Below are 25188 nucleotides of genomic sequence, written 5' to 3' on the forward strand. Positions count from 1 at the left end.
ATGATAGTGAGCCAAGAATTTTATTTTTGTGAATCTCATTTTTTTTGGTAAAGGGCTGTCTTCTACCAGAAATCAAGAATGGAATTAGTACCCATTGTGTGTGTATATCTGCCTGTTCTCTCCTAACCTCCTCATTCCCTAGGACTTTGCCAGCATCTGGGAGGTCCAGTAAGAAATGCTCTTTAAATCCGCTGCATTCTTCCAGAAGCCCAAGGGGTTTAACAAGTTCTGATTTTAGCTAAAACATATAAACCTAAAAAGGAAAAAGTACAATTTCTGTAACTCGGTTTTGTTTTGTTTTTTTTTAATTAAATTTATTTATGTATTTATTTATGGCTGTGTTGGGTCTTCGTTTCTGTGCGAGGGCTTTCTCCAGTTGCGGAGAGCGGGGGCCACTTTTCATCGCGGTGCGTGGGCCTCTAACTGTTGCGGCCTCTCCTGTTGCGGAGCACGGGCTCCAGACGCGCAGGCTCAGTAGTTGTGGCGCACGGGCCCAGTTGCTCCGCGGCATGTGGGATCTTCCCAGACCAGGGCTCGAACCCGTGTCCCCTGCATTGGCAGGCGGATTCTTAACCACTGCGCCACCAGGGAAGCCCTGTAACTTGGTTTTTTATGCTAGAAATCTTTGTGTGTTTGTCAGGTAACAAAGTAAAACTTGAATCTTTTGTTATTGGTTATTGGGCAATTGATATAAAGCAGGATATTTGTTCAGAGATAAGAGTGGGTTGCCTTTAACATTTTATAAGGTCATGTTTTATCGAAGGAGTGCGTTTTACACTATCAGTATAAAGTTAATATCAGTAATCTTTAATTTCCAGAGTGAAGAGTATATTGAAAAAGTACAGTTGGAAAGAGGTAATTTAAAAAATTTCCCTTTAAGCTAAACATCTGAGGAGAAGTAGAGAAAAATCATTAATGAAGTCAGAGATCACTTGGATATGAATTATGAACACACAGCACAGTGAAGTAATTTCATTCCAGCTGCTCATCTGTGGTCATAATTAAACTGGAAATTCAGCCTCCTGCTTTTTTTTTTGGGGGGGGTGATCTTGTAACAGTGACTTCAGTCCCTAAGAATCAAATGCTTGTTTAAAAATATTTCTGGTACTCAAAGGAATAAATTTAGCTCAATAAGGCTACTTTTCTAAAATCATTCCACTCATTGTTTAAATTATTTTTCTTTCACTTTAATGACATTATAGGAGGTTTGGCTCAAATTTTGAGAAGCTCCTTAGAGACAGAGGACAAAAAAATGTAGATTAGCATTGGTGAATCTTTTTTGATGGAGGATATAACAGTAGTTGAAATTTTGGTATCAGTTGAAATTCCAAAGGTTTCTAGAATTGAAGCAAGCAGCAGTGGGGCACGGGGAATACTCAGTTTATGATGGTAAAATCAGTAGCTTATGAGCAAGCAGTGGAGAAAATCCTCACAGTTGAAATTAGGCATTGGCTACTAGATTCAGATCTGTTCTGTCTGCGTGTCTTGCTTGGCCACTTGCTGCTGTGAAGGACAAAAGTACTCCTTTCTGTGGTTGCTTAGGTGGGAAATGATATTGGGTAGGAGGGCTGGGGCTGGGGAGAGGTGATGGGAACCATTTCCTCCTCATTACCCACAGCATGAGACAGGTCCACATTTAGAGAAGGAAAGGTTCCCAGAAATCTTCACACAACAAGACCTTGGCATAGAAAACCTAGCATGGAGGCTAAGATACCTCAGCACCAAGTTTTGGAGCCCAAGGCAATGGAATATCAATAAATACAGTGAAGTTCCTGGTAATTCCACAGTAATTCACAAGGCCCTTGACAGCTCCCAGGCCTGTTGGTAACTCCGTATAGGACATATAAAGCATGCTCGTACCCTAGAGACGGGACGCTGGGCTGCTTTTCTGAAGGGGATGGAGCGCGGCTGTGCCTGGAGACCTGCTCTTTGGACCTTTGGCCCCGTGCAAGTTGTTGCCAGTTCACCTGCTGAAACTCAAAGCAGGAATATTGGGCTGCATTTCATGTGTGCGTGGATGGGTTCGGGGAGGGCATGCACCTCAGCTGATGGCCAGTGTTTTATTTACAGATTCACCAGAACTTCCAGTTCTTTCCCCCAACTTGAAGCTAAGAGAAGAGGACGAGTTTTGTGTGAACTGCTGCTTGGGGGTAATTTGACCTCAAAGATGACAGCTCAGGGTAATCCTAGCCAGCCCCTGATTCTTCCAAAGGGGCTATGAAAACAGCACTTGGTTGTTGTTTATGCAAAATGAGGGAAGGGGCGTGTTTGGAGGGAGAAATTTTGCAACAGATTAATGCATGTCGAGCAGCTGATGTCAGCTGGCTGGTGGAGATTAACATGGTGTACAGCGCCCCTGTTGTCTTTTTACCTTAATTAATTAGATGAGACATTTAATATGTTGAAACATCAAGCCGAACATCTGGGGTTTTATGGGTAGTGGCGTTTATCCAGCTGTTTACTCTCCCTGCTTTCCGAGGAAGATCCATGCTCATTGGGTCCTGTTCACTCTTAAATTTAGTCAGTTCAGAGGCCACAGGATCCGTAACTCCAAGCGTTTTGATCGTGGTTAGAGAAGTGTCTCGTCTTCTGAGTGATCAACTTGAATTTTCCTCAGAAAGGAATTTGATATGATGAAAAGAACATCTCAAGGAGTTAGCAAAATTGGCCCTGGCCCAGGTTTTACCACTGATTGTTCTGTGAGATTGAGCGCATCTTGAATGCCCCCTTGGCCTTGTTTCCTTATCTGGGATATTGTGGGGAGGCGAATAATTTCTGCCCTGCTTAGCTCTTAGGGTGGCAGGAAGAAGGAGACCATATGGAAAAGCTCTGTGAACTGTGCACGTTTTACAAATTGTTCACCCAGCCACCCAAAACTATTTTAGGAAGCATGTAGGTGTTCCAGGCATCATGCTTAGCTGGTTATATAATAGTGAACAAGATACCCCCCCACTCCCCATACCAAGGAGCCCAGTCTGGGCAACAAACAAGCATTCTGTAATACTGTGGGATAAATGCTGTGATAAGAATAATTACAGTGTGCTCGACATCAACGCAATCTTGGGTTAGGGGTGAGGTGGTGGGTCAAAGACAGTTATTATTTAAAAATAGGGATTAAAGAGGCTTTGGTTTTTTTTTTTTTTCTTTTTTTGGCAATGCCTGGAAGAGAGCCTTGGGAAGATTTGCTGAGCACAGCTGTTGGGTTTCATCTAAAATGCACGGGGTACTCACTCGATTTCTTGAGAAGAGAGTGAAACTCCGGTTAAGTATGTGAGCTTGCTGCTTTTTGGCTGGAGGACCCTAAAAGGCCACATGGGAACAAGCCCGGTGCAGCTGACACAGACTTCAGAGTGTGAGAAGGAAAGCTTCCTTTGGTTGCTGGCTCTGCACTTATCATCAGCTTAAATCAAGATCCTGTTTTGTCCCAGGTGGTTGGATTAAAGCCGTGTTGGCCTCAGGGAAACTCTTGCTGAAGCAGATACATGCTTGTTTCATGTAGGCCCTGCCTCTTAGGGATTTGTTTTAATATTTCTTTAATTAAAAAAATTTAAATCTGCAAAAATGAGAATAGAGATGAACCCCCGTCAATAATTATCTTCCAGCATCAATAATTATCAAGATTTTGTCACATTTGATTCATTCATCAATTCCAGGCATCATGTCATTTCACCCCTACGTACTTCACCGTGCTTCTCTAAACGTGTGGACACTATATTACGTAACCACAATGCCATGATCACATCTACGGAGGATTTTTAGAAACTTGTTCTTGCTCTTTTTCCTCTCCAACATTTTATTATGAAAAATTTTGAGCAGACTTCCCTGGTGGCGCAGTGGTTAAGAATCCGCCTGCCAATGCAGGGGACACGGGTTCGAGCCCTGGTCCGGGAAGATCCCACATGCCGCCAAGCAACTAAGCCCGTGCGCCACAACTACTGAGCCTGCACTCTAGAGCCTGTGAGCCACAACTACTGAGCCCGCGTGCCACAACTACTGAAGCCCGTGCACCTAGAGCTTGTGCTCCTCAACAAAAGAAGCCGCTGCAGTGAGAAGCCTGTGCACTGCAATGAAGAGTAGCCCCCACTCACCGCAACTAGAGAAAGCCCACACACAGCAAAGAAGACCCAACACAGCCAAAAAAAATAAAAAAATAAAAATAAATTTTTTGAGCATATGACAAAGTTGAGAATTTGAAAGTGCACGGCTGTATATCCACTGCCTAGATGCTATCATCCGCATCGACACGCCTCTCCATCTAGTCCTCCCATTATCCCTCCATCCATCTGTCAGTCCGTCTCGTTTATGTATTTCAAAGTAAATCACATACATCAGTAAACTTCTCCCCTAAATAGTTCAGCATTCGTGTCATTAACAGTTTAATATTGGTTTCCTTTTTCGTTTGAGATAAATTTACAATGACATGCACAGATCTTGAGGTGTTGGCTGAATTTTGACAAATTCATGTGCCTGTGTAACTCTAATCCCTATCAAGATGTAGAACCATACCTGCGCCCCAGAAAGTTCCTGCATACTCCTTCCCAGTCATTCTCTTATCTCTCTCTCCTTGTGGTAACCCCTGAGCTGATTATTTTTCTACTATAGGTTAGTTCCTACTGTTCCAGAATTTCATATAAATGGAATCGTAAAGTATGCACTCTTGATTCTGTTCACTCAACAAAAGTGTTCGTGGGATTCATCCATGCTGTTATGTGTCTGCTGCTTTGTGGCTGCAAGTAGTTTGCTTCTTTTTATTGCTGATTAGTATTCCATTGAATGATGATACCACGATTTATCTATCCTCCCATTGATGGATGCCTGGGCTGTTTCTATTTTTTGGTTATATGAATTAGCATCTTTGGATATTCTTGTCCAACTCCTTTTTGTGAATGTATGGCTTTTATTTCTTTGGATAAATTCCTAGGAATTGAATTGCTGGGCTGGGAGGTAGGCCAGCATGTAGAAACTGCCATAGCTTTTGCCAAATTGGTTTAGACCATTTTACATCCCTACCAACAGTGAATGACAATGCTGGTACTCTACTTAGCCAACAGTAGGTTTTGTTAGTCTTTTTAATTTTAGCTGTTCTGGTATGTGTGTAGTGGTATCTCATTGTGGTTTAAACTTGTCTCTCCCTGATGACTCATGATGTTAAGCACTTTTGTATATGTTTATTGTCCATTTGTATATCTTTTTGTGTCTGTTCAGATTTTTGCTTGTTATTTTTGTGTCTTTATTATTGAGTTATAGATGATTTTATACATCCTGGATAACAGTCCTTTGCTAGATATTTGTTTCGCAAATATTATTTCCAAATGTGTGGCTTGCTTATTTTCTTAAATGTATCTTTGATGAGCAGAAGCTTTTGACTTTATCTAACTTAACCAATTCCTTCTTTTATGGTTATTACTTTCTGTGACCTAAGAAATCTTTGCCTTCTACTCTTACAAAGGTATTTGCCTGTGTTTTCCCCTAAAAACTTTGTAATTCTAGCTTGCACATTAGGGTTTGCTGTGATCCAGCTCAAATTATGTATGTGTGTGATTTGAGATTGGGTCAAGGATTTGTTTTTTTAAAACCAATTTCTAAGCTATGTTTACCTAGGAAGGGCCATGCCACAAGGGTAAACAAGTATGAATCTAGCCGCTGGGTTTTCTTTTTAAACAGTTTGTTAGGTGTGCTGCTGGCTCAGGCCACAATGGACACAACTTAGCCGCATATGGTACTTGACCCTGTTCTTCTTGCCTGCTTTCAGCAATCGAGTATTGAATGCCCACCATGTGCCAGGCACGAAGGTGGTACCGAAGACCCGCCTGCCAGGACGTCAGACTGAGCAGGGGGCTGCCAGCATGTGGTGTGAGAATGGGGGGATGAGCAGAGTGGCCGTGATCTGATGAGGGGTCTGGGAAGTCCTCCTGGCAGGAAGGGTTTTTGAGCTGAAATCTGAAGGCAGTGAAAGGGGTCAGGTAGGACTAGGGGTCTGTGAAGTCCTCCTGGCAGGAGGGATTTTTGAACTGAAATCTGAAGGCAGTGAAAGGGGTCAGGTAGGACTAGGGGTCTGGGTAGAGTGTTGTCAGGGCTGGTGGGGAGGAGACATGCCAAGTTGGAACAGCCCAGGTGGCACCTGCCTTCCCCCAGAGCGTTGGTTGTCTAAGAGGTGGAAAGAGAAGGTGCCTTGGTGACTGGCATGGTCCTTTCTGTGTGTCTCTCCAAGACTCAGTGGGGCCATTGCCAAAATGCCTGCCCTGTGTCTCCTCAGGATGCCTTGACCAGTTGCACCTTCTTGAAGAGGTTTCCTCAATTCATCTATTTTTCTTTTCACTGAAGAAACTCTTCTTCCTTTTGACTGCCAAGGAGGAAGGGACAGGGAGAGCCCCTGGGGTGCTCTTCTGTGGCTCTGAACATAACTGTCTGCTGCTCTCTCCAGGCTCTTGGCTTTTCAAAGGACCATTGGCTCTCACTGCCCTCCTGCCCACTCAGCCTGATGGCTGCATGCCCCAGCAGAGCTCCTCTCATTGGTGCCTGCCATCCCACAAGGCCCTCTGCCTCACAGTCTGCTGAACCAGAGTATCTTCCCTCAGAGCTTCTGAGCATTGCCGCACAAGGTCCTAGTTGGGCCCCTCTCCCTTGGCATCACTACTCCTTGGAAGCGAGTCTGCACTCTTTTCTAGCTGCCCCTTCAACACACTCCCTAGAGTGCCCTGTGCATGCCTTGAACCTCTTCATTTCATCCGCTTTCTTTCTCTTGATGCCTTTGTGTCCTGGGTCAAGGCCACCAGATTGGTGCTGCTCAGATTCCCATCTCTCCTCTCAAATTGTCTCTTGAACCCCGCCCGCCTTCCCCCCCTTAATCATACCTCCTCTGTAGTCCAGGCTCTGGCTCCAGCAATTGTTTTTGCTCATCAAAGAATCCCTGTCTGCTACTCTGTTCCTCTACCTACAAAGATGATCTGATTTCACGTCTTTTACCCAATACCGCATGAAGATAATCACATAGTTTACAGTTCTTGTGTATGTCCTGGGTAATTTCTTGAACTCCTGTTGGACTTTTCCTGTTGGTTTTGTCACCAGGTTTTTCAGCATGGTCTCTCTCCCCTCCTCCACTTCCTCAGCGGCACCCATTCCTTGGATCCAGCACAGCCACTCTACTGAAGCTGCTTTCTAGTCACCTGTGACATTTTTCTGAGGCATTCAACTGTTGAACACTTAAAATCTTTTATTTGATCTGTCACCGAATTTTCTTCTTTTTGTCAGTTTTTTCCTCCTGAGACTTCTTTATCCTGCTTCCTAAATGTGGTGTTCTTCAAGATTTTGGCCTTGTTTTTAATTCCTTTTTTCTCCTCTTGGCAACTTTGTATTCTTATGGCTTTGTTGTTCCTAGATGTCTTCCAAACGTGTGATTCCTGTAAGTCACCATTTAGGACATTTCCACCAGAATTCCCTCCCTCCCTTTCCTTGCCTTTTGTTGATAGGTTCATTCATATATTTATCACCCATCCCCACTTCCCTACCCCAGCACCCTTGACAGGCATGGCTAATCAATCAAGACGGTCATCCTCACTAAACTTGGCTGTGACCTATGAATTTTTCAGTATGGCTCTCAGGCAGCCACCGCTAGTTGGTACATCAGTTGCATCTATCTGTCATATTTGTACCAGATGGCCCTGCTTTCTGTTACCCAGAATCTGGTCCCCTGAAGGATTAGTCACCACCAAAGGTTCAGTTTATAATCCCTGCCCAATTTCCTAGCACCATGGGTAGGGTATAAGCTGGAGTTATTCAGAGTTCTCACAATGCAACGTTTCTTTAAAGATCTAGGTAGAAGATGTAGGTAGGGGGAATGTGAGTCGTCTTGTCTTAAGATTGGTATGAAATATATCTATGTATGTTCAACAGTGGTCTTATTTTGCAGTTCATAAAAGCATTCTCACTTATCCCTTTGCCTCTGGGTATATTCTAAATAGGAGAGAACAAAGTTTAGTAAACATTTAAAAAGTTTATAAGCCACTGCAGGTAGATAACACATGCACGTTGGGAAAAGCACTGGCTTTGTCCATCCTCAGAGGCTAATTGGGTTGGCTTTGTGAGCTGTTCAGGGAGAAGACCGTTCCAGAGATGTAGGTCCTCATCTGAGAGGACCCTGCCTCTAGGATCTCAGAGTTCTTGTTACTCCAGACACCCTGAAATCGTTCTAAACCGTCGGCCTAGAATGATGACTTTTTGACTTGAGGTTTGGTGATGGTTGGCACCTTCGCCTCTTCTAGACCAAGAATGCATTTTCTGCTCTAAGTGTTTTCCTCCCTCGCATGGCAGCTGTGACAGGTCACAGGCTCCCAACTACCGGACAAAAGGAAAACTGGGCTGCAAATCCTTTAAGAGTCTGTACTTGGAGTTTTAAGTCAGGTTGTAAATGGAAGTCAGTTATGTGGGAGGTGGTGTGGGACCCAGGGTGGACGCTGCCGCTGACCAGCGTGTGACCTTGGCCAGAAGCTTGGCGTCCCTCCATCTCAGTGCCCACACCTGCCTGACGAAGCTGAAGGGTTGGCTGATCTTGAGGGTCCTTTGAGACCCAGCATTCCATGTTCTTTGTTTTCCTGGTTGTTACTGTTATGACTTTATCTAATGACACTGTCTTGTTTAGACAGTAAAGAAAGTTCTGTGGAATGATCAGCGTTTTAAAAAGCACTTGGAATTGCATCTATTTGTTGGTTTATATTAGAATGGTTTTGGGGTCCTCGGGAAAGAGGAGCACATCCTGTCCTGGAAGGCTGAGTGTAGCTAGGGGGACGGGGAATGGGTAGGTCTAAGAACTGCCTATTAATTGACTGCCGTTAGGTTTATCAGAGCAGCCAGGAAACAGAGGTGTTTGGTACAGGCTGGCATCCCATTAAGCCACACAGTGTATGGCTGTGATTAAGAGCACAGGCTTTGGAACCAGGCAGAAGGCCTGGGGTTCTAGTCCTGACTTCATTACCATCTGGCTCTGTCACCTTGAGTGAGATCACATCTCTTAAACCTCAGTCTTCATGTTTGTAAAATGAGGAAAGTAAGAGTGCTTCCATCATAGCGTTGCTGTAAGGATTAGATGGGATGAGATACAGAACTCCTAGCCCATGTGGTGTACAGTAATTGCTCAATAAACATAGCCTCTTAATCAGAGTGCTTGCCTTAGACTGAGCTAGGCGTTTTCCCTCTGGTATCTGAGGAAAAAGTCACACGATCACACTAAATAGTAGAAGTTGTTAGCCACAAATTACAGAGGAGGAAATCGAAGTTCAGAAGAGTTAAATAATGTCCTCCACATTACACAAGCAGTCAGTGCCAGAGCTAGGATTGGAAACCTCCATCTCCCTGCCTCCAGAGTCTCCTTCTGCCATGCCCTCTGCCCCCTGGAGTGGAGAGCCCTCCTCACTGCCCACAGCAGGCTGGGCTCAGCGGGGGATTCTAAAAGACCATGGGAGAGGCAAGACGAGTCACCCATATCCACCAAAAGCTGTTCTGCTTACAAACAGGTTGGGTTCTAAAGAACTACTGGAAGTTCATTTGTTTGAAAAGTCCAGAGCTGTGTTCTAGTAGCTACTGTTCATGCTGCCTCTTGGGGGCAGGAAGAATTACCATGCTTTCCCCCTGATGAACAGCTTTGTTTGCAACCATGAAAATTCTTAACCTGAAAATTTATAAGTAGAGGACCATGCAAGGCAGAGCAGAAGGTAAAGGGTCCTGAAAGAGGTAGGGACACTACACCATGCACAGTCAGAGGAGAGAGAGTCATGGCCAGTAGCAGGGCACAGTGGGATCATCAGTAGCTTCCTGTGGTGGTGGTGATGGCGGTGATGGTGGTGGTGGAAGCAGCATTCAAGATGGGCCTTGAAGGAAGGGAAACATGTTGGGAAAGTGGAGGTGGCAGGAAAGAGAGCAGCTACAGGGTGCATTCCAGGTGCATAAAACTGAAGCTCAGCTCTGTGGAGTGAGGAGATAATGAAAAAAATCCTCCAACTAATTTTTCATGTCTTTTAATGCCTTTGATTGTGTTACATGAATGCAGGTCAGAGAGTCTAAGAGGCAAATACCCTCTTTCTGAACAAAAATATTTCTAAGCATCTTTGTCTTTCCTCCATCTGTAGGGGAGCTTCCAGCACAAGGGTGCTTGCAGTTCTTTTGTCTGTACCTGCACTTCCCAGTAGGGAAGCCACCGCCACATATGGCTGTTGAGCACTTGAAACGTGGTCGTCCTGACATGTTCTGTCAATGTGAGACACACACTGGATTTTGAAGACATAGTAAGAAAGTAAAATATCTCAATTTTTGGTATTGATTACATGTTGAAATGGTATTTTGGATAGATTGGATTAAAAGTAAAATATTAAAATTAAGTTCACCTGCTTTTTACCTTTTTAATGTGGCTACTAGAAAATTTAAAATGACATGTGTGGTTCTCATTCATGGCTCGCCTTCTGTTTCTATTGGATGGTGCTATTCTGGAGGGACTTGTTATATACTTAAAGTTCTATCATCCATTCTAGGGTCATCTGAGTCCTAGATGGCTTTGAGCTGGATGCACCTCAGGAAACATACTTGGTCATTCAGATGTGATGGAGACCTAGGTTCTCTCTATGGCTAGGTTACATACATGGTTCTCTGAGCTTCAGATACTTCATCTGTGTAGTGGGGACGTTAGATCAGATATTTTCCATGGCCCCTTTCAATTAAAAAATTCTATGATTCTAGCTTGGTGTCAACTATTAACTTTTTCTGGGTTCCATTGAAAGGTCTCTACTGCTCTCTTTACCAAATGTCAGAAAAAGTCGGGATTATTTCCTCTTACTTGTGGTCCTTTAGTAATTCTTGGAGTGGAAAGACTTCAGAGTTCTGATAGATTAAGGAAACCTTCTTACTCTCCTTCTCTTCTCTGTCTGTTGGCCCATCTTGGCTTGTTTCAGTGTGCTCCTGAGCAAGGTGGCCCACCAGCTCCTTTAAAATAGTACAAGCATCAGAGAACTGGGAGAAGAGGTCTCTCCTTTCTTTGGTTCATGACTGTTAAGACTGCTTTTGAATACCCCATGCATGGTGATCCCATAAACTTTATTTAGACACTGTCTAGGTCCATAAAAACTGAGAATCTGATCTGTATTTTCCCTTTTGGCTCTACTAATGTTAGAACAAATCAGTCATGTCTTTGTAAATATCTTTCTTTCATCAGTTCATCCTCTTATACACTATCCATCTGCTATTAAATAAAATATATCAGGTATTGGGCTAGTTTCCAGAACACAGAAGTAGAAGACTTGGTCTTTATCCTTGAGGAACTCCTGGATAAAGGGGTTCCGCCTTTAAACTTCACCAACAAGGTGAATACACGGTGCTTCCTGTCTTGAGAGGGACATTCAAGTTGGGGTGGGCACAGGTGAGGAAAGAGGGTGGTACCATGAGTACACTAGGCGATGAAAAGTTGACTTTCGGTTGAGCGTTTTTGATGTTTCAAAGTGAGACAAGGTCTTAGTTAACTACCAACATGTCAAATAAATAAAATCTGCCCTATAAATATATATTAGATGTAATTCCATTTAATGGAACATCAATGTCTGGATGCAAGTGTGTTGCTATACTGAAATCCCCTCTTATAATACCAGTTGCAATGTAGTTTCTTGCCATTTAATTTATTTTTCTTTTGGAATGAGCCTTTACAATATGTTACATTTTTAAAAAGTAACAATACAGAAAGGGGGTTATATAAAAGCAAAGTTTTACTGGTTTAAAAAACAAGGGCACTAGAGAGGGAAAATACTGTTAGGCCTGTGGAGTCCACTTTATTGCAAGTGCCTGAATCTAAGTTACCCTTAATAAAGTCTTGATTTCTCTCTCAGAGTATGGGTGAATAAAATACATCTGCAGAGGTATTTTTGGGTCGCCAGCATTTCTTGGCTTTTGATTTGAGGTTTGTAGGAATCCTAAAATGATAGGGTACTAATTGGCCCAAATTGAAATCTCAGATAATTGGACTGATTCTGAGCATAGAAATGGTAATAACGTCTAACATATACTGTGGGAAATGTGTTTCTTAGTAAACAAAAGAAAGCACTTATTTGTGTACCTATGCTTAGGAGATACTTCATTAAATGTATATAAAATATAAATATGGATCTTTGCACATTAAATGCCAACAACGTACATTTTAAAAAAAGGAAAAGGAAACTTTTCAGTGTATTTGACACTGAAATTCAGATATTCGTATCATAAGGACTGCATTTTATGGAAAATTTTCTTGTAAATTAGGAAAATAGAAAACATTCACCATGAACCAGTAGTACTTTTATAATAGCAAAAGTGAAAAGTAAATATAACAAATTTGTAACATCTTAAGTTGCCCTTAATAAAATCTTGATTTTTTTTCTCTCAGAGTGTGGCTGAATAAAATATATCTGCAGAGGTATTTTTGAGTAACTAGCACTTCTTGGCTTTTGATTTGAGGTTTGTAGGAATCCTAATCTGATACACAAATCTACACGTGAAATGAAAATAGGGATAAACTTGTTCATATGCAGCTCTATCCATACGAACCATGCAGGTGTTGACCATTTTCCCCGGGGGGGTCGGGTGGCGGGACGGTGGCTGGAGGTTGAAGAGAGGCACACAGTAATAACAGTGGTGGCAGCAATGTTTATGTAGAGGGTTGAACTTATTAACAATGGGAGCAGCACGCTAATTGTTGCCTAGAAACCAGCTTTTGATTGGAGCAGTGATGAGTTCTCTGTATGTCTGTTTCTTTTTCTCTTTTCTCTGATGTGCTGCCCCAGAATACTGTGTATCTTAGTTTCTGTAATCAGAATCAGTTTAGTGTAAAACATTTAAAAAAATTCTATGCCATTTCTGGATATAACTAAGTTGGAGATCGCTAACATGGAGTTTTGTTGATGTGCTGGTGTCTGATGATTAGAGGTACCCTAGCTGGTTTGCAAGGATTGTATGTGGGCATTTAAATAATTGATACACTACTTTGTTTTGGACAGCTCAAATAGCTGCCCTTTATTCACCTATAAGTAGAATAATCAGGTCATTTATTACCATGCATGTCAAATGGAAAAACTCACTATAAATTATAACTTCAAATTATTATCTATCATCTACCTGCATAATGAGGCACAAAGTTTATTTAATCATTCATTCATATGTTCAGTATTCGTTTAATAAATGTTTATTGAATGCCTACTCTGTGCCAGGCAGGATGTGAGAGGTACTAGGGATGTAGCAGTGAACAAGATAGAAAAAGGTTCTGAGCTTGATAGATGAGACAGATAATAAACTCAGCCACAAATGTGCCAATTACAGATAGGAGTAAGTGATGGGAAAGGCATCCACGTGATGAGAGAAACTCTGTTTGAGAGGTGAGGGCGTGGAGGGGTGTATTTTAGGTAAAGATGATTAGTGGAAGCCTAAGGAGGCAACAATTGAAGTGAGACCTGAAAGAATAAAGGAGCCAGACTTTCAATGTAGAAATGGTTTCACATAGTCAATGGTGTTTAGTATACTCAGAACTGAGGTGGTTCTGCTATGTGTGATGCCACTTGTGTGCGAGGGTGATGTTCTGAACTGACCCAGGAACTAATGAGGGAAGACAGTAGCCTGGCCCTAGAGCACAGCCTTGGAGCCCCCATTAGGGCAGCTGTTAAGCCCTTAATTGCTGGGTGATTGGGAGGGAGGGTCTCAGGGGAGGGACTAGGTTGGCACTCAGATGCCTTGGGGGCCACAGCCATTCACCTATTACGGTATTGGAAGTATTTCAGTATTTAAACAAGCAGCATGGCACGTGTGATGGCTGGTCATCAGCCATGCTTGTGCGTCATTTTATGGTTCAAGGAATTTTGACAATTGACCAATTGCAGTTACAGATCATTTAAGAAATTCTGGCCGCTTCACATAGTTCAGTAGAGAAAAGGAAGGGTTAAACTGCTGTTTTCAATGCCGGCAGTCATGATTTTATACTCTGGGTCAGATTTTGAGGAGGTAGCAAACTGAATGTATTCTTCCCAAGAAGGTAACCAACCTAACGTTCCTTTTTTTTTTTTCTTTTTCTTAAATTAGGCGGCATCACTGTCTACACCTCCCTACCAAGATTTATGATAAAACAGAGAAACCATGTCTTTTCTCCGAATATACCGGGAACTACCCTCTCTATCACTCTTACCTGCCCAGAGAGTCCTTCAAGCCCAAGCTGGAGTACCAGAAAGGGTGCACGCCAATGGAAGGCCTGACCACATCGAGGTGAGGGCAATAGTGTGAACGTATAAATGCACACCACTAATGGAGTAATGTACAGCATTAACCTAATGTTCAGATTGCATTGACGTGCACTATCAATACATGCTATTAATGCCTGAATGTTAATTTACTGTATCTCTGAAAGAAGATCCTGCATTTATTAGCCTGTTTAGTTTTCCCTAGCCCCCTCTTAAGGAGAAAGGATTCTTGCTTGGGGCTGGGGCAGGGGAAGGGGGAGCTGTGGGGTGGGAATTGTAAATTGATCTACATCAAAAGGGTGGGAGGTTAAGTTAAGTATGAAAGGAAAATAATAACTAGAAAGAGCGTGGTTCCTGCAGAAAAAGGAGCTTTGGGCTTCTGCACAGAAGCTCCAGGTCAGCTTGGGTGGTGGTAGTGATGTTGGTCATGGTGAAAGAGAACTTGAGCTTTTTTGAAATTAGGCTATAGAGTTTGAGTTGGGGTCCCCTTGAACGTTCCTCAGGAATATGAACAAAGACTATTTCCTTTTACATTACCCTTGACTTAGCAACTCTGATTCTTGAGCTCCAGCTCTGTGTGGAGACTGAACCCCGTGGCTCAGCGTGTCAGGCCTGCCAGAGGTATCTGTACTGAGGGGATGGGGACACATGGTCAGTCTCAGGGTTGTTCCATGTGTTGCAGGGCTCTAACAGAATCTGCTGTTGACAGCTCAGTTAGTGATCTCCAGGTGATGACCTGTGACTGGTGACCCAGAGGAGTAGAAACATCTTTGAGTCAGTTGGGCAGTGTTTCAGGTTGTAGCGCTTAGTCCCCACATGAGACCTGAGAGCTGGGCGCCTTCTCTGCCTCCCAAGTTCCTCATCCCTACAGGGCAGGATTGCTGTGCGGTGGAGGTGAAATTGTTCTACCACGATGCCCGCACATTACAGGTTTGCAAGACCTGGTAAAATTTCTTCCTATTGCTTCCCCCTTTGCCTCGCAATTTTGTGCTTTTCTGTAAAGGTTCCAGGTGACCCTGGCTAAGCAGAACACCAGTTCATTCAGTTTCCCCCAGGATAGGCCTGGAAATGTCCTCTGTTGAGAATGTGGGTTGGAGGCATGAAGTATTCCTCCTAAAAGCTGCTGTCTTCTAGATCCAAAGGAAGAAGTCCATGTCTGGGTTATGGGGCAGAAAAGACCCACAATGTGGGGAATGAAGCCCAGGGATTCCTCGGCTTTGTGGGAACCCCTGGACAGGGGCAGCTTGAGAATGAGAGGGAGTCGAGGGTCTTATCTGACTCTTGACTTGAATCAGGTCACCTTTATGCTGAGTAGTTATATTAAATGATTTGAGGTCAGCACAAGGTTTCTGGGTCCTGATTCATGAAAAAAAAAAAAAGTAATCTATGCAACCTGTTTTTCAACCTGTGACTTACTAAACAATATAAACCTTAAAGTTTGGGCTTCATTTCCCCAGGAAAACAGCGTTCTTTGTTTCTATGAGTCTAAAGACCACAACAAGAGAAGTGGATCATTCTGGAGCATTGCTTTCCGTTTTAAGAAACCACAGTCAATGCTCATGAAAGGAACTAGGCTTATGTATAAGAGACACGTAATTGGTAGGAAGGGATAAGAGCAGTGTTGAGGGATGGATTACAAACATCACCTTCAGTTTCTAGATGCTGGTCTTCACTTCTCTTTGTACCCAATTTGCAGGAAGTCAAGAGTGCCTTGTGGGATACAGAGTACAGGCCAGCTTCAGATATTGTCCTGGAAATATTTGGGTACTTGGAGGGTTGGACGTTGAGGGATGCTTTCTGCTTGTTGCCCACAAGCTCAGGAGAATGAGGACAAATCCTTTCTCTGGAGCAGGCGTCCTGTCCCATCCCCTAGCTCTGAGGCCCCCAGTGGAGCCCCACACGCCCACCCTCTTCCCGCTGGTGCTTCGCAAAACAAAAACTTGCCCTTTGACCTGTCCTAAATTATCCTTGCCTTGTGTCACTTACAACAATAAACATATCACCCAGAAAGTCTCTCTGTCCCTGCCAAGGCCAGAATAACAAAATCATTCATGTTAAGATATGGCCAGAGTGGAAGAATGAAGATACTGAAAGAATTTCCAAAACAACTTATTAATGATCGTAAGAGCCTTAAAAAGAAAAAGTGCCAGGATCATGGTTACCCATGGGAAGAAAAAAGAACAGAAATGCTTCTCTCCTCTCCTTTATTTCCTTCCCCAGAAAAAGGACTAAGGGGGAGATGAGCAGAAGACATCTCTTCTCTCCCCCGTCCCTCAATCTCATCATTTCTCAGCCCCGTGCCTACCCTGCTGGGCACGTTTTCATAGGCTGAAAAAAAAAAAAACCTATACCCCTATCAGGATGCCTCCTTTTTTTTTTTGAGCTTCGGTGGGCTTTTATTGACATAAATGAACAAAAATCAAGATTTTACTAACCACCTTTTCTGAACCTTATAAACTCGGCAGAGACTCTGGCCCATATCTGAATACATACAGTAAAACTGTTCCCCATTGGGAAATGCAGAGATGCTGTCATCTAGGTTCTCTGCCAGAGGACGCTGGGGAGAGGATGGGTCAGCCTTGTGTCTGCACACCTCTGTGTCTGTGCGGATTGTCATCCTCTGGCCTTAGAACTCCGATGATTAGAATGTCCGACCCGCTTACCTATCTAAAGGCTGACCTGGCTTAGTTTCTGAGATTGGACGCGGGGCTGCCACCTGCTGCATGAAAAAGTCACGTGGCCCGTGGCTTGGCTAGGTTTGGCGATTAAGCTCAGACACAAAAAACACCTGGTTTCTGGAAAGGTTATCATCCCAGCATGAGGCATGATTACAGCTGCACACAACTCTTACTGACTGTAAATCTTGGGGATTTACAGCAGGTGCCACGAGGTGAATGCTTGTGCTTTTCAGCCCTTCTTAACGTTGAACTGTTTCTTGCAGCCCTTAGTAATTCTCTCACAGAGGATCTGCCTTTGGTTCGGGTAGACCTGAGGCCAATTTATGAATAAGAGGTTTGCACTTCAAGCCTCATTTCCCCTTAGGCATGTCACCATGTAAAACAGTTGGGCCCCATTTTGGGACGTTATTTTGTTAGCTAAGTGAGATCCCTAAAGATGGGCAAAGTGGACAGCCTCTGAAAAAAGAGGTGAGTCTTCAAGATGGTGTTAGACCTTTCTTCTTAAAGGGAGAGGGGCCGAGGGTAGGGTGAAATGGAGGTGCAGAGGGGGAGGATGGAATCGGGTTCACACTTGATGGGTTTGGCGCAGGGAAGAGGGCAGAAAGTTGGTGGCACAGATTCCTTCATGTATTGACAAGACTCCTTGGTAAACAGGAGTGTGAGGGGGAAGAGCTAAAAGTGAAAGGGCTTTTAGAAAAGCCAGGAAAGAAGCAAGACGGTAGTAGGCTTGAGTCTTTTCCTACCTATTGAATATTACACATTTCCTGTTCAAATACATATTTCTCCACTCACAGCTATCTCGGTGGGGATATACTTCCTCACCTCTATAGATTGGACCTGAGAATTAAGACATACAGTAAAAGGTCTCAGCACTAGACTTGCTTGGGTAGTTTAAGAGCCTTTGATGTGCATCTTTGATTAATTTGGGGGGCATTTTGGCCATTCTTTCTTTAAGTATTTTTTCTGTACCCAAGGCTCTGTTCATTTCTTTCCCCCAATCTTTTGCTCTCTCTATCCTTCATATTGGAGAGCTTCTATTCATCCATTTTCAAGTTCACTGAGTCTTTCTTTCTTCCTCTATTTCCATTCTGCTATTAAGCCCATCCAGTGAGTGTTTTATTTTAGACGTTGTGTTTTTCAGTTTTAGAATTTACATGTGGTTCTTTTTATATATAGTTTCTCTTTCTCTTCTGTGATTCCCTGCCTTTTAATTCATTGTGACCTTATTTTCCATTTTGCAACTAAGCATAGTTAAAATAGCTGCTGTATAATCCTTGCCTGCTAGTTGCAACATCTGGGTCGGCTTGGGGTTGGTCTTCATGGTTATCTTTTTTTTCCCTTGAGAATGGGTCACATTTTCCCTGTGTATGTCAAGAAATTTGGATTGATCCTGTACATTGCTTTTTTTTTTTTTTTTTTTTTAATGAGGATCTTGAATCAGATGCGTATGTTTGATTGATTGATTGATTGATTTTGGCTGTGTTGGGTCTTCGTTTCTGTGCGAGGGCTTTCTCCAGTTGTGGCAAGCGGGGGCCACTCTTCATCGCGATGCGCGGGCCTCTCTCGTTGCGGAGCACAGGCTCCAGACGCGCAGGCTCAGCAGTTGTGGCTCACGGGCCCAGCCGCTCTGCGGCATGTGGGATCTTCCCAGGCCAGGGCTCGAACCCGTGTCCCCTGCATTAGCAGGCAGATTCTCAACCACTGCGCCACCAGGGAAGCCCGTGTACATTGCTTTTTTTTTTGGATTGTGTTTTCTAATTTTTTTAACATCTTTATTGGAGTATAATTGCTTTACAATGTTGTGTTAGTTGCTGCTGTATAACAAAATGAATCAGCTATATGTATACATATATCCCCATATCCCCTCCCTCTTGCGCCTCCCTCCCACCATCCCTATCCCACCCCTCTAGGTGGTCACAAAGCACCGAGCTGATCTCCCTGTGCTATGCAGCTGCTTCACACTAGCTATCTATTTGACATTTAGTAGTGTATATATGTCCATGCCACTCTTTCACTTCGTCCCAGCTTACCTTTCCCCCTCCCCATGTCCTCAAGTCCATTCTCTACTTTATTCCAGTAGATTCTCTACTTTAATGCAGATTCTGTGCATCTTTATTTCTGTCCTTCCCCTAGGTTCATTAGAACCATTTTTTTTTTTTAGATTCCATATATGTATGTTAGCATATAGTGTTTGTTTTTCTCTTTCTGACTTACTTCACTCTGTATGACAGACTCTAGGTCCATCCACCTCACTACAAATAACTCAGTTTCATTTCTTTTTATGGCTGAGTAATATTCCATTGTATATTTGTGCCACCTCTTCTTTATCCATTCATCTATTAATGGACACTTAGGTTGCTTCCATGTCCTGGCTATTTTAATTAGTTCTGCGATAAACATTGTGGTACGTTTCTCTTTCTGAATTATGATTTTCTGTGGATATATGCCCAGTATTGGGATTGCTGGGTCATATGGTAGTTCTATTTTTAGTTTTTTAAGGAACCTCCATACTGTTCTCCATAGTGGCTGTATTAATTTACATTCCCATCAACAGTGCAAGAGGGTTCCCTTTTCTCCACACCCTCTCCAGCATTTATTGTTTGTAGATTTTTTGAGGATGGCCATTCTGACTGGTGTGAGGTGATACCTCACTGTAGTTTTGATTTGCATTTCTCTAATGATTACTCATGTTGAGCATCCTTTCATGTGTTTGTTGGCCATCTGTATATCTTCTTTGGAGAAATGTCTATTTAGGTCTTCTGCCCATTTTTGGATTGGGTTCTTTGTTTTTTTGATGTTGAGCTGCATGAGCTGCTTGTGTATTTTGGAGATTAATCCTTTGTCAGTTGCTTTGTTTGCAAATATTTTCTCCCATTCTGAGGGTTGCCTTTTCATCTTGTTGATGGTTTCCTTTGCTATGCAAAAGCTTTTAAGTTTCATTAGGTCCCATTTGTTTATTTGTGTTTTTATTTCCATTTCTCTAGGGGCTGGGTCAAAAAGGATCTTGCTGTGATTTATGTCATAGAGTGTTCTGCCTATGTTTTCCTCTAAGAGTTTTGTAGTGTCTGGCCTTACATTTAGGTCTTTAATCCATTTTGAGTTTATTTTTGTGTATGGTGTTAGGAATTGTTCTAATTTCATTCTTTTACATGTAGCTGTCCAATTTTCCCAGCACCACTTATTGAAGAGGCTGTCTTTTCTCCATTGTATGTTCTTGCCTCCTTATCAAAGATAAGGTGACCATATGTGCATGGGTTTATCTCTGGGCTTTCTATCCTGTTCCATTGATCTATATTTCTGTTTTTTGTTCCAGTACCATACAGTTCTGATGACTGTAACTTTGTAGTATAGTCTGAAGCCAGGGAGCCTGATTCCTCCAGCTCCATTTCTCTTTCTCAAGATTGCTTTGGCTATTCAGGGTCTTTTGTGTTTCCATACAAATTGTGAAATTTTTTGTTCTAGTTCTGTGAAAAATGCCATTGGTAGTTTGATAGGGATTACACTGAACCTGACAATTACTTTGGGTAGTAGAGTCATTTTCACAATGTTGATTCTTCCAATCCAAGAACATGGTATATCTCTCCATCTGTTTGTATTGTCTTTAATTTCTTTCATCAGAGTCTTATAGTTTTCTGCATACAGGTCTTTTGTCTCCCTAGGTAGGTTTATTCCTAGGTATTTTATTCTTTTTGTTGCAATGGTAAATGGGAGTGTTTCCTTAATTTTATATTCAGATATTTTGTCGTTAGTGTATAGGAATGCAAGAGATTTCTGTGCATTAATTTTGTATCCTGCTACTTTACCAAATTCATTGATTAGCTCTAGTAGTTTTCTGGTGGCATCTTTAGGATTCTCTAGGTATAGTATCATGTCATCTGCAAACAGTGACAGTTTTACTTCTTCTTTTCCAATTTGGATTTCTTTTATTTCTTTTTCTTCTCTGATTGCCGTGGCTAAAACTTCCAAAACTATGTTGAATAATAGTGGTGAGAGTGGGCAACCTTGTCTTGTTCCTGATCTCAGAGGAAATGGTTTCAGTTTTTCACTATTGAGAATGATGTTAGATGTGGGTTTGTCATATATGGCCTTTATTATGTTGAGGTAGGTTCCCTCTATTCCTACTTTCTGGAGAGTTTTTATCATAAATTGGTGTTCAATTTTGACAAAAGCTCTTTCTGCATCTATTGAGATGATCATATGGTTTTTCTCCTTCAATATGTTAATATTGTGTATCACATTGATTGATTTGCTTATATTGAAGAATCCTTGCATTCCTGGGATAAACCCCACTTGATCATGGTGTATGATTCTTTTAATATTCTGTGGCATTCTGTTTGCTAGTATTTTGTTGAGGATTTTTGCATCTATATTCATCAGTGATACTGGCCTGTAGTTTTCTTTCTTTGTGACATCTTTGTCTGGTTTTGGTATCAGGGTGATAGTGGCCTTGTAGAATGAGTTTGGGAGTGTTCCTCCCTCTGGTATATTTTGGAAGAGTTTGAGAAGGATAGGTGTTAGCTCGTCTCTAAATGTTTGATAGAATTCACCTGTGAAACCATCTTGGCCTGGGCTTTTGTTTGTTGGAAGATTTTTAATCCCAGTCTCAATTTCAGTGCTTGTGATTGGTCTGTTTATATTTTCTATTTCTTCCTGGTTCAGTCTTGGAAGGTTGTGTTTTTCTAAGAATTTGTCCATTTCTTCCAGGTTGTCCATTTTACTGGCATATAGTTGCTTGTAGTAATCTCTCATGATCCTTTGTATTTCTGCAGTGTCAATTGTTACTTCTCACTTTTCATTTCTAATTCTATTGATTTGAGTCTTCTCCCTTTTTTTCCTTTTTAGTCTGGCTAATGGTTTATCAATTTTGTTTATCTTCTCAAAGGACCAGCTTTTAGTTTTATTGATCTTTTGCTATTGTTTCCTTCATTTCTTTTTCATTTATTTCTGCTCTGATCTTTATGATTTCTTTCCTTCTGCTAACTTTGGGGGGTTTTTTATGCTTCTTTCTCTAATTGCTTTAGGTGTAAGGTTAGGGTGTTATTTGAGATTTTTCTTGTTTCTTGAGGTAGGATTGTATTGCTGTAAACTTCCCTCTTAGAACTGCTTTTGCTGCATCCCACAGGTTTTGGGTCGTCGTGTTTTCATTGTCATTTGTTTCTAGGTATGTTTTGATTTCCTCTTTGATTTCTTCAGTGATCTCTTGGTTATTTAGTAGCATATTGTTTAGCCTCCATGTGTTTGTATTTTTTACAGTTTTTTCCTGTAACTGGTATCTAATCTCATAGTGTTGTGGTCAGAAAAGATACTTGATATGATTTGAGTTTTCTTAAATTTACTGAGGTTTGATTTGTGACCCAAGATATGATCTATCCTGGAGAATGTTCCATGAGCACTTGAGAAGAAAGTGTATTCTGTTGGTTTTAGATGGAATGTCCTGTAAATATCAATTAAGTCCATCTTGTCTAGTGTGTCATTTAAAGCTTGTGTTTCCTTATTTATTTTCATTTTGCATGATCTGTCCATTGGTGAAAGTGGGGTGTTAAGGTCCCCTACTATGATTGTGTTACTGTTGATTTCTCCTTTTTTGGCTGTTAGCATTTGCCTATGTATTGAGGTGCTCCTATGTTGGGTGCATAAGTATTTACAATTGTTATATCTTCTTCTTGCATTGATCTCTTGATCATTATGTAGTGTCCTTCTTTGTCTCTTGTAGTAGTCATTATTTTAAAGTCTATTTTGTCTTATACGAGAACTGCTACTCCATCTTTCTTTTGATTTCCATTTGCATGGAATATCTTTTTCCAACCCCTCATTTTCAGTCTGTATGTGTCCTTTGGTCTGAAGTGGGTCTCTTGTAGACAGCATATATGAGTCTTGTTTTCGTATCTATTCAGTTAGCCTGTGTCTTTTGGTTGGAGCATATAATCCATTTACATTTAAGGTAATTATCGATATGTATGTTCCTGTTACCATTTTCTTAATTGTTTTGGGTTTGTTTTTATAGGTCTTTTCCTTCTGTTGTGTTTCCTGCCTAAAGAAGTTCCTTTAGCATTTGTTGTAAAGCTGGTTTGGTGGTGCTGAATTCTCTTAGCTTTTGCTTGTCTGTAAAGGTTTTAATTTCTCTGTCAAATCTGAATGAGATCCTTGCTGGGTAGAGTAATCTTGGTTGTAGGTTTTTCCCTTTCATCACATTAATATGTCCTGCCTCTCCCTCTGGCTTGCAGAGTGTCTGCTGAACGATCAGCTGTTAACCTTATGGGGATTCCCTTGTTTGTTATTTGTTGCTTTTCCCTTGCTGCTTTTAGTATTTTTTCTTTCTATTTAATTTTGATAGTTTTTTAATATATATCTTAGCACGTTTCTCCTTGGATTTATACTGTATGGGATTCTCTGTGCTTACTGGACTTGATTGACTATTTCCTTTCCCATGTTAGGGAAGTTTTCAAGTATAATCTCTTGAAATGTTTTCTCAGACCCTTTCTTTTTCTCTTCTTCTTCTGGGACCCCTATAATTTGAATGTTAGTGCATTTAATGTTGTCCCCGAGGTCTCTGAGACTGTCCTCAATTCTTTTCATTCTTTTTTCTTTATTCTGCTCTGTGACAGTTATTTCTATTGTTTTATCTTCCAGGTCACTTATCTGTTCTTCTGCCTCAGTTATTCTGATATTGATTCCTTCTAGAGAATTTTTAAATTTCATTTATTGTGTTGTGCATAATTGTTTGTTTGCTCTTTCGTTCTTCTAGGTCCTTGTTAAACATTTCTTGTATTTTCTCCATTTCCAAGATTTGGACATCTTTACTATCATTATTCTGAGTTCTTTTTCAGGTAGACTGCCTATTTCCTCTTCATTTGTTTGGTCTGGTAAGTGTTTACCTTGCTCCTTCATCTGCTGCATGTTTCTCTGTCTTCTCATTTTGTTTAACTTACTGTGTTTGGGGTCTCCTTTTCTCAGGCTGCAGGTTCATAGTTCCTGTTGTTTTTGGTGGCTGTCGCCTGTGGGTGAGGTTGGTTCAGTGGCTTGTGTAGGCTTCCTGGTGGCGGGGACTGGCGCCTGTGTTCTGGTGAGTGGGGCTGGATCTTGTCTTTCTGGTGGGCAGGACCACATCTGGTGGTGTGTTTTGGGGTGTCTGTGAACTTAGTATGATTTTAGGCCGCCTCTGTACTAGTGGGTGGGTTTGTGTTCCTGTCTTGCTAGTTGTTTGGCATGGGGAGTCCAGCACTGGAGCTTGCTGACCGCTGGGTGGAGCTGGGTCTTAGTATTGAGACAGAGATCTCTGGGAGAGCTCTTGCTGATTGATATTACGTGGGGCCATGAGGTCTCTGGTGGTCCAATGTCCTGGACTCTGCTCTCCCACATTGGAGGCTCAGGCCTGACATCCGGCCGGAAAACCAAGACCCTGTTAGCCACACAGCTTAGAAGAAAAGGAAGAAAAAAAAGGAAGAAAAAAGAAATTAAAAAAATAATAATAAAATAAAAAAAAGAAAAGGAAAAAAAAATAAAAAGAAGAGAGCAACCAAACCAATAAACAAATCCACCAATGGTAACAAGCACTAAAAACTAAACTAAGATAAACATAAAAATCAGAAACAAATCAGTTGCAGACAGCAAACCCCAAGTCTACAGTTGCTCCCAAAGTCCACTGCCTCAATTTTGGGACAATTCGTTGTCTATTAAGGTATTCAACAGATGCAGGGTACATTAAGTTGATTGTGGGGATTTAATCCGCTGCTCCTGAGGCTGCACGGAGAAATTTCCCTTTCTCTTCTTTGTTCGCACAGCTCCTGGGGTTCAGCTTTGGTTTTGGCCCCGCCTCTGCGTGTAGGTCACCCTCAGGCATGTTTCCCGCCCAGACAGGAGGGGGTTAAAGCAGTAGCTGATTAGGACTCTCTTGCTTTCTCAGGCTGGGGGGAGGGAGGGTTACGGAATGCAGGGTGAGACTGCGGCAGCAGAGGCCGACGTGACATTGCAACAACCTGAGGCGCACTGTGTGTTCTCCTGGGGAAGTTGTCCCTGGATCTCGGGACCCTGGCAGTGGCATGCTGCACAGCAGCAGCAGTGTTAGCGTTTCATGCCTGTCTCTGGGGTCTGAGCTGATAGCCATGGCTCACGACCATCTCTGGTGCTCGCTTAGGCGGTGCTCTGCCTTCTGTGGGCACATGGGGAAGGAATCCCCTCTCCTCGCGCACTGCGAAACAGGCAGGTCCAGACTTTTTCCCGGACTCCCTCCTGGCTAGCTGTGGTGCACTGGCCCCCTTCAGACATGTCTTTACTCAGCC

General features: G+C 42.3%; 1 protein-coding gene across 1 annotated transcript in view; it reads left to right on the forward strand.

Annotated features, from left to right (window-relative positions):
- Positions 1-25188, forward strand: part of SAXO1 (stabilizer of axonemal microtubules 1) — a gene marked incomplete at its 5' end in the record, with an annotated part of 145942 nt that overhangs the window by 103545 nt on the left and 17209 nt on the right. The window contains one exon of the mRNA XM_007176788.2: positions 14077-14256. Within this exon, the coding sequence (XP_007176850.2) occupies positions 14077-14256 (180 nt within the window). The remainder of the gene's footprint in view (positions 1-14076; positions 14257-25188) is intronic.

Source organism: Balaenoptera acutorostrata, chromosome 6 (assembly GCF_949987535.1).
Source record: "Balaenoptera acutorostrata chromosome 6, mBalAcu1.1, whole genome shotgun sequence".
In the NCBI taxonomy this organism is placed as follows: Eukaryota; Metazoa; Chordata; class Mammalia; order Artiodactyla; family Balaenopteridae; genus Balaenoptera; species Balaenoptera acutorostrata.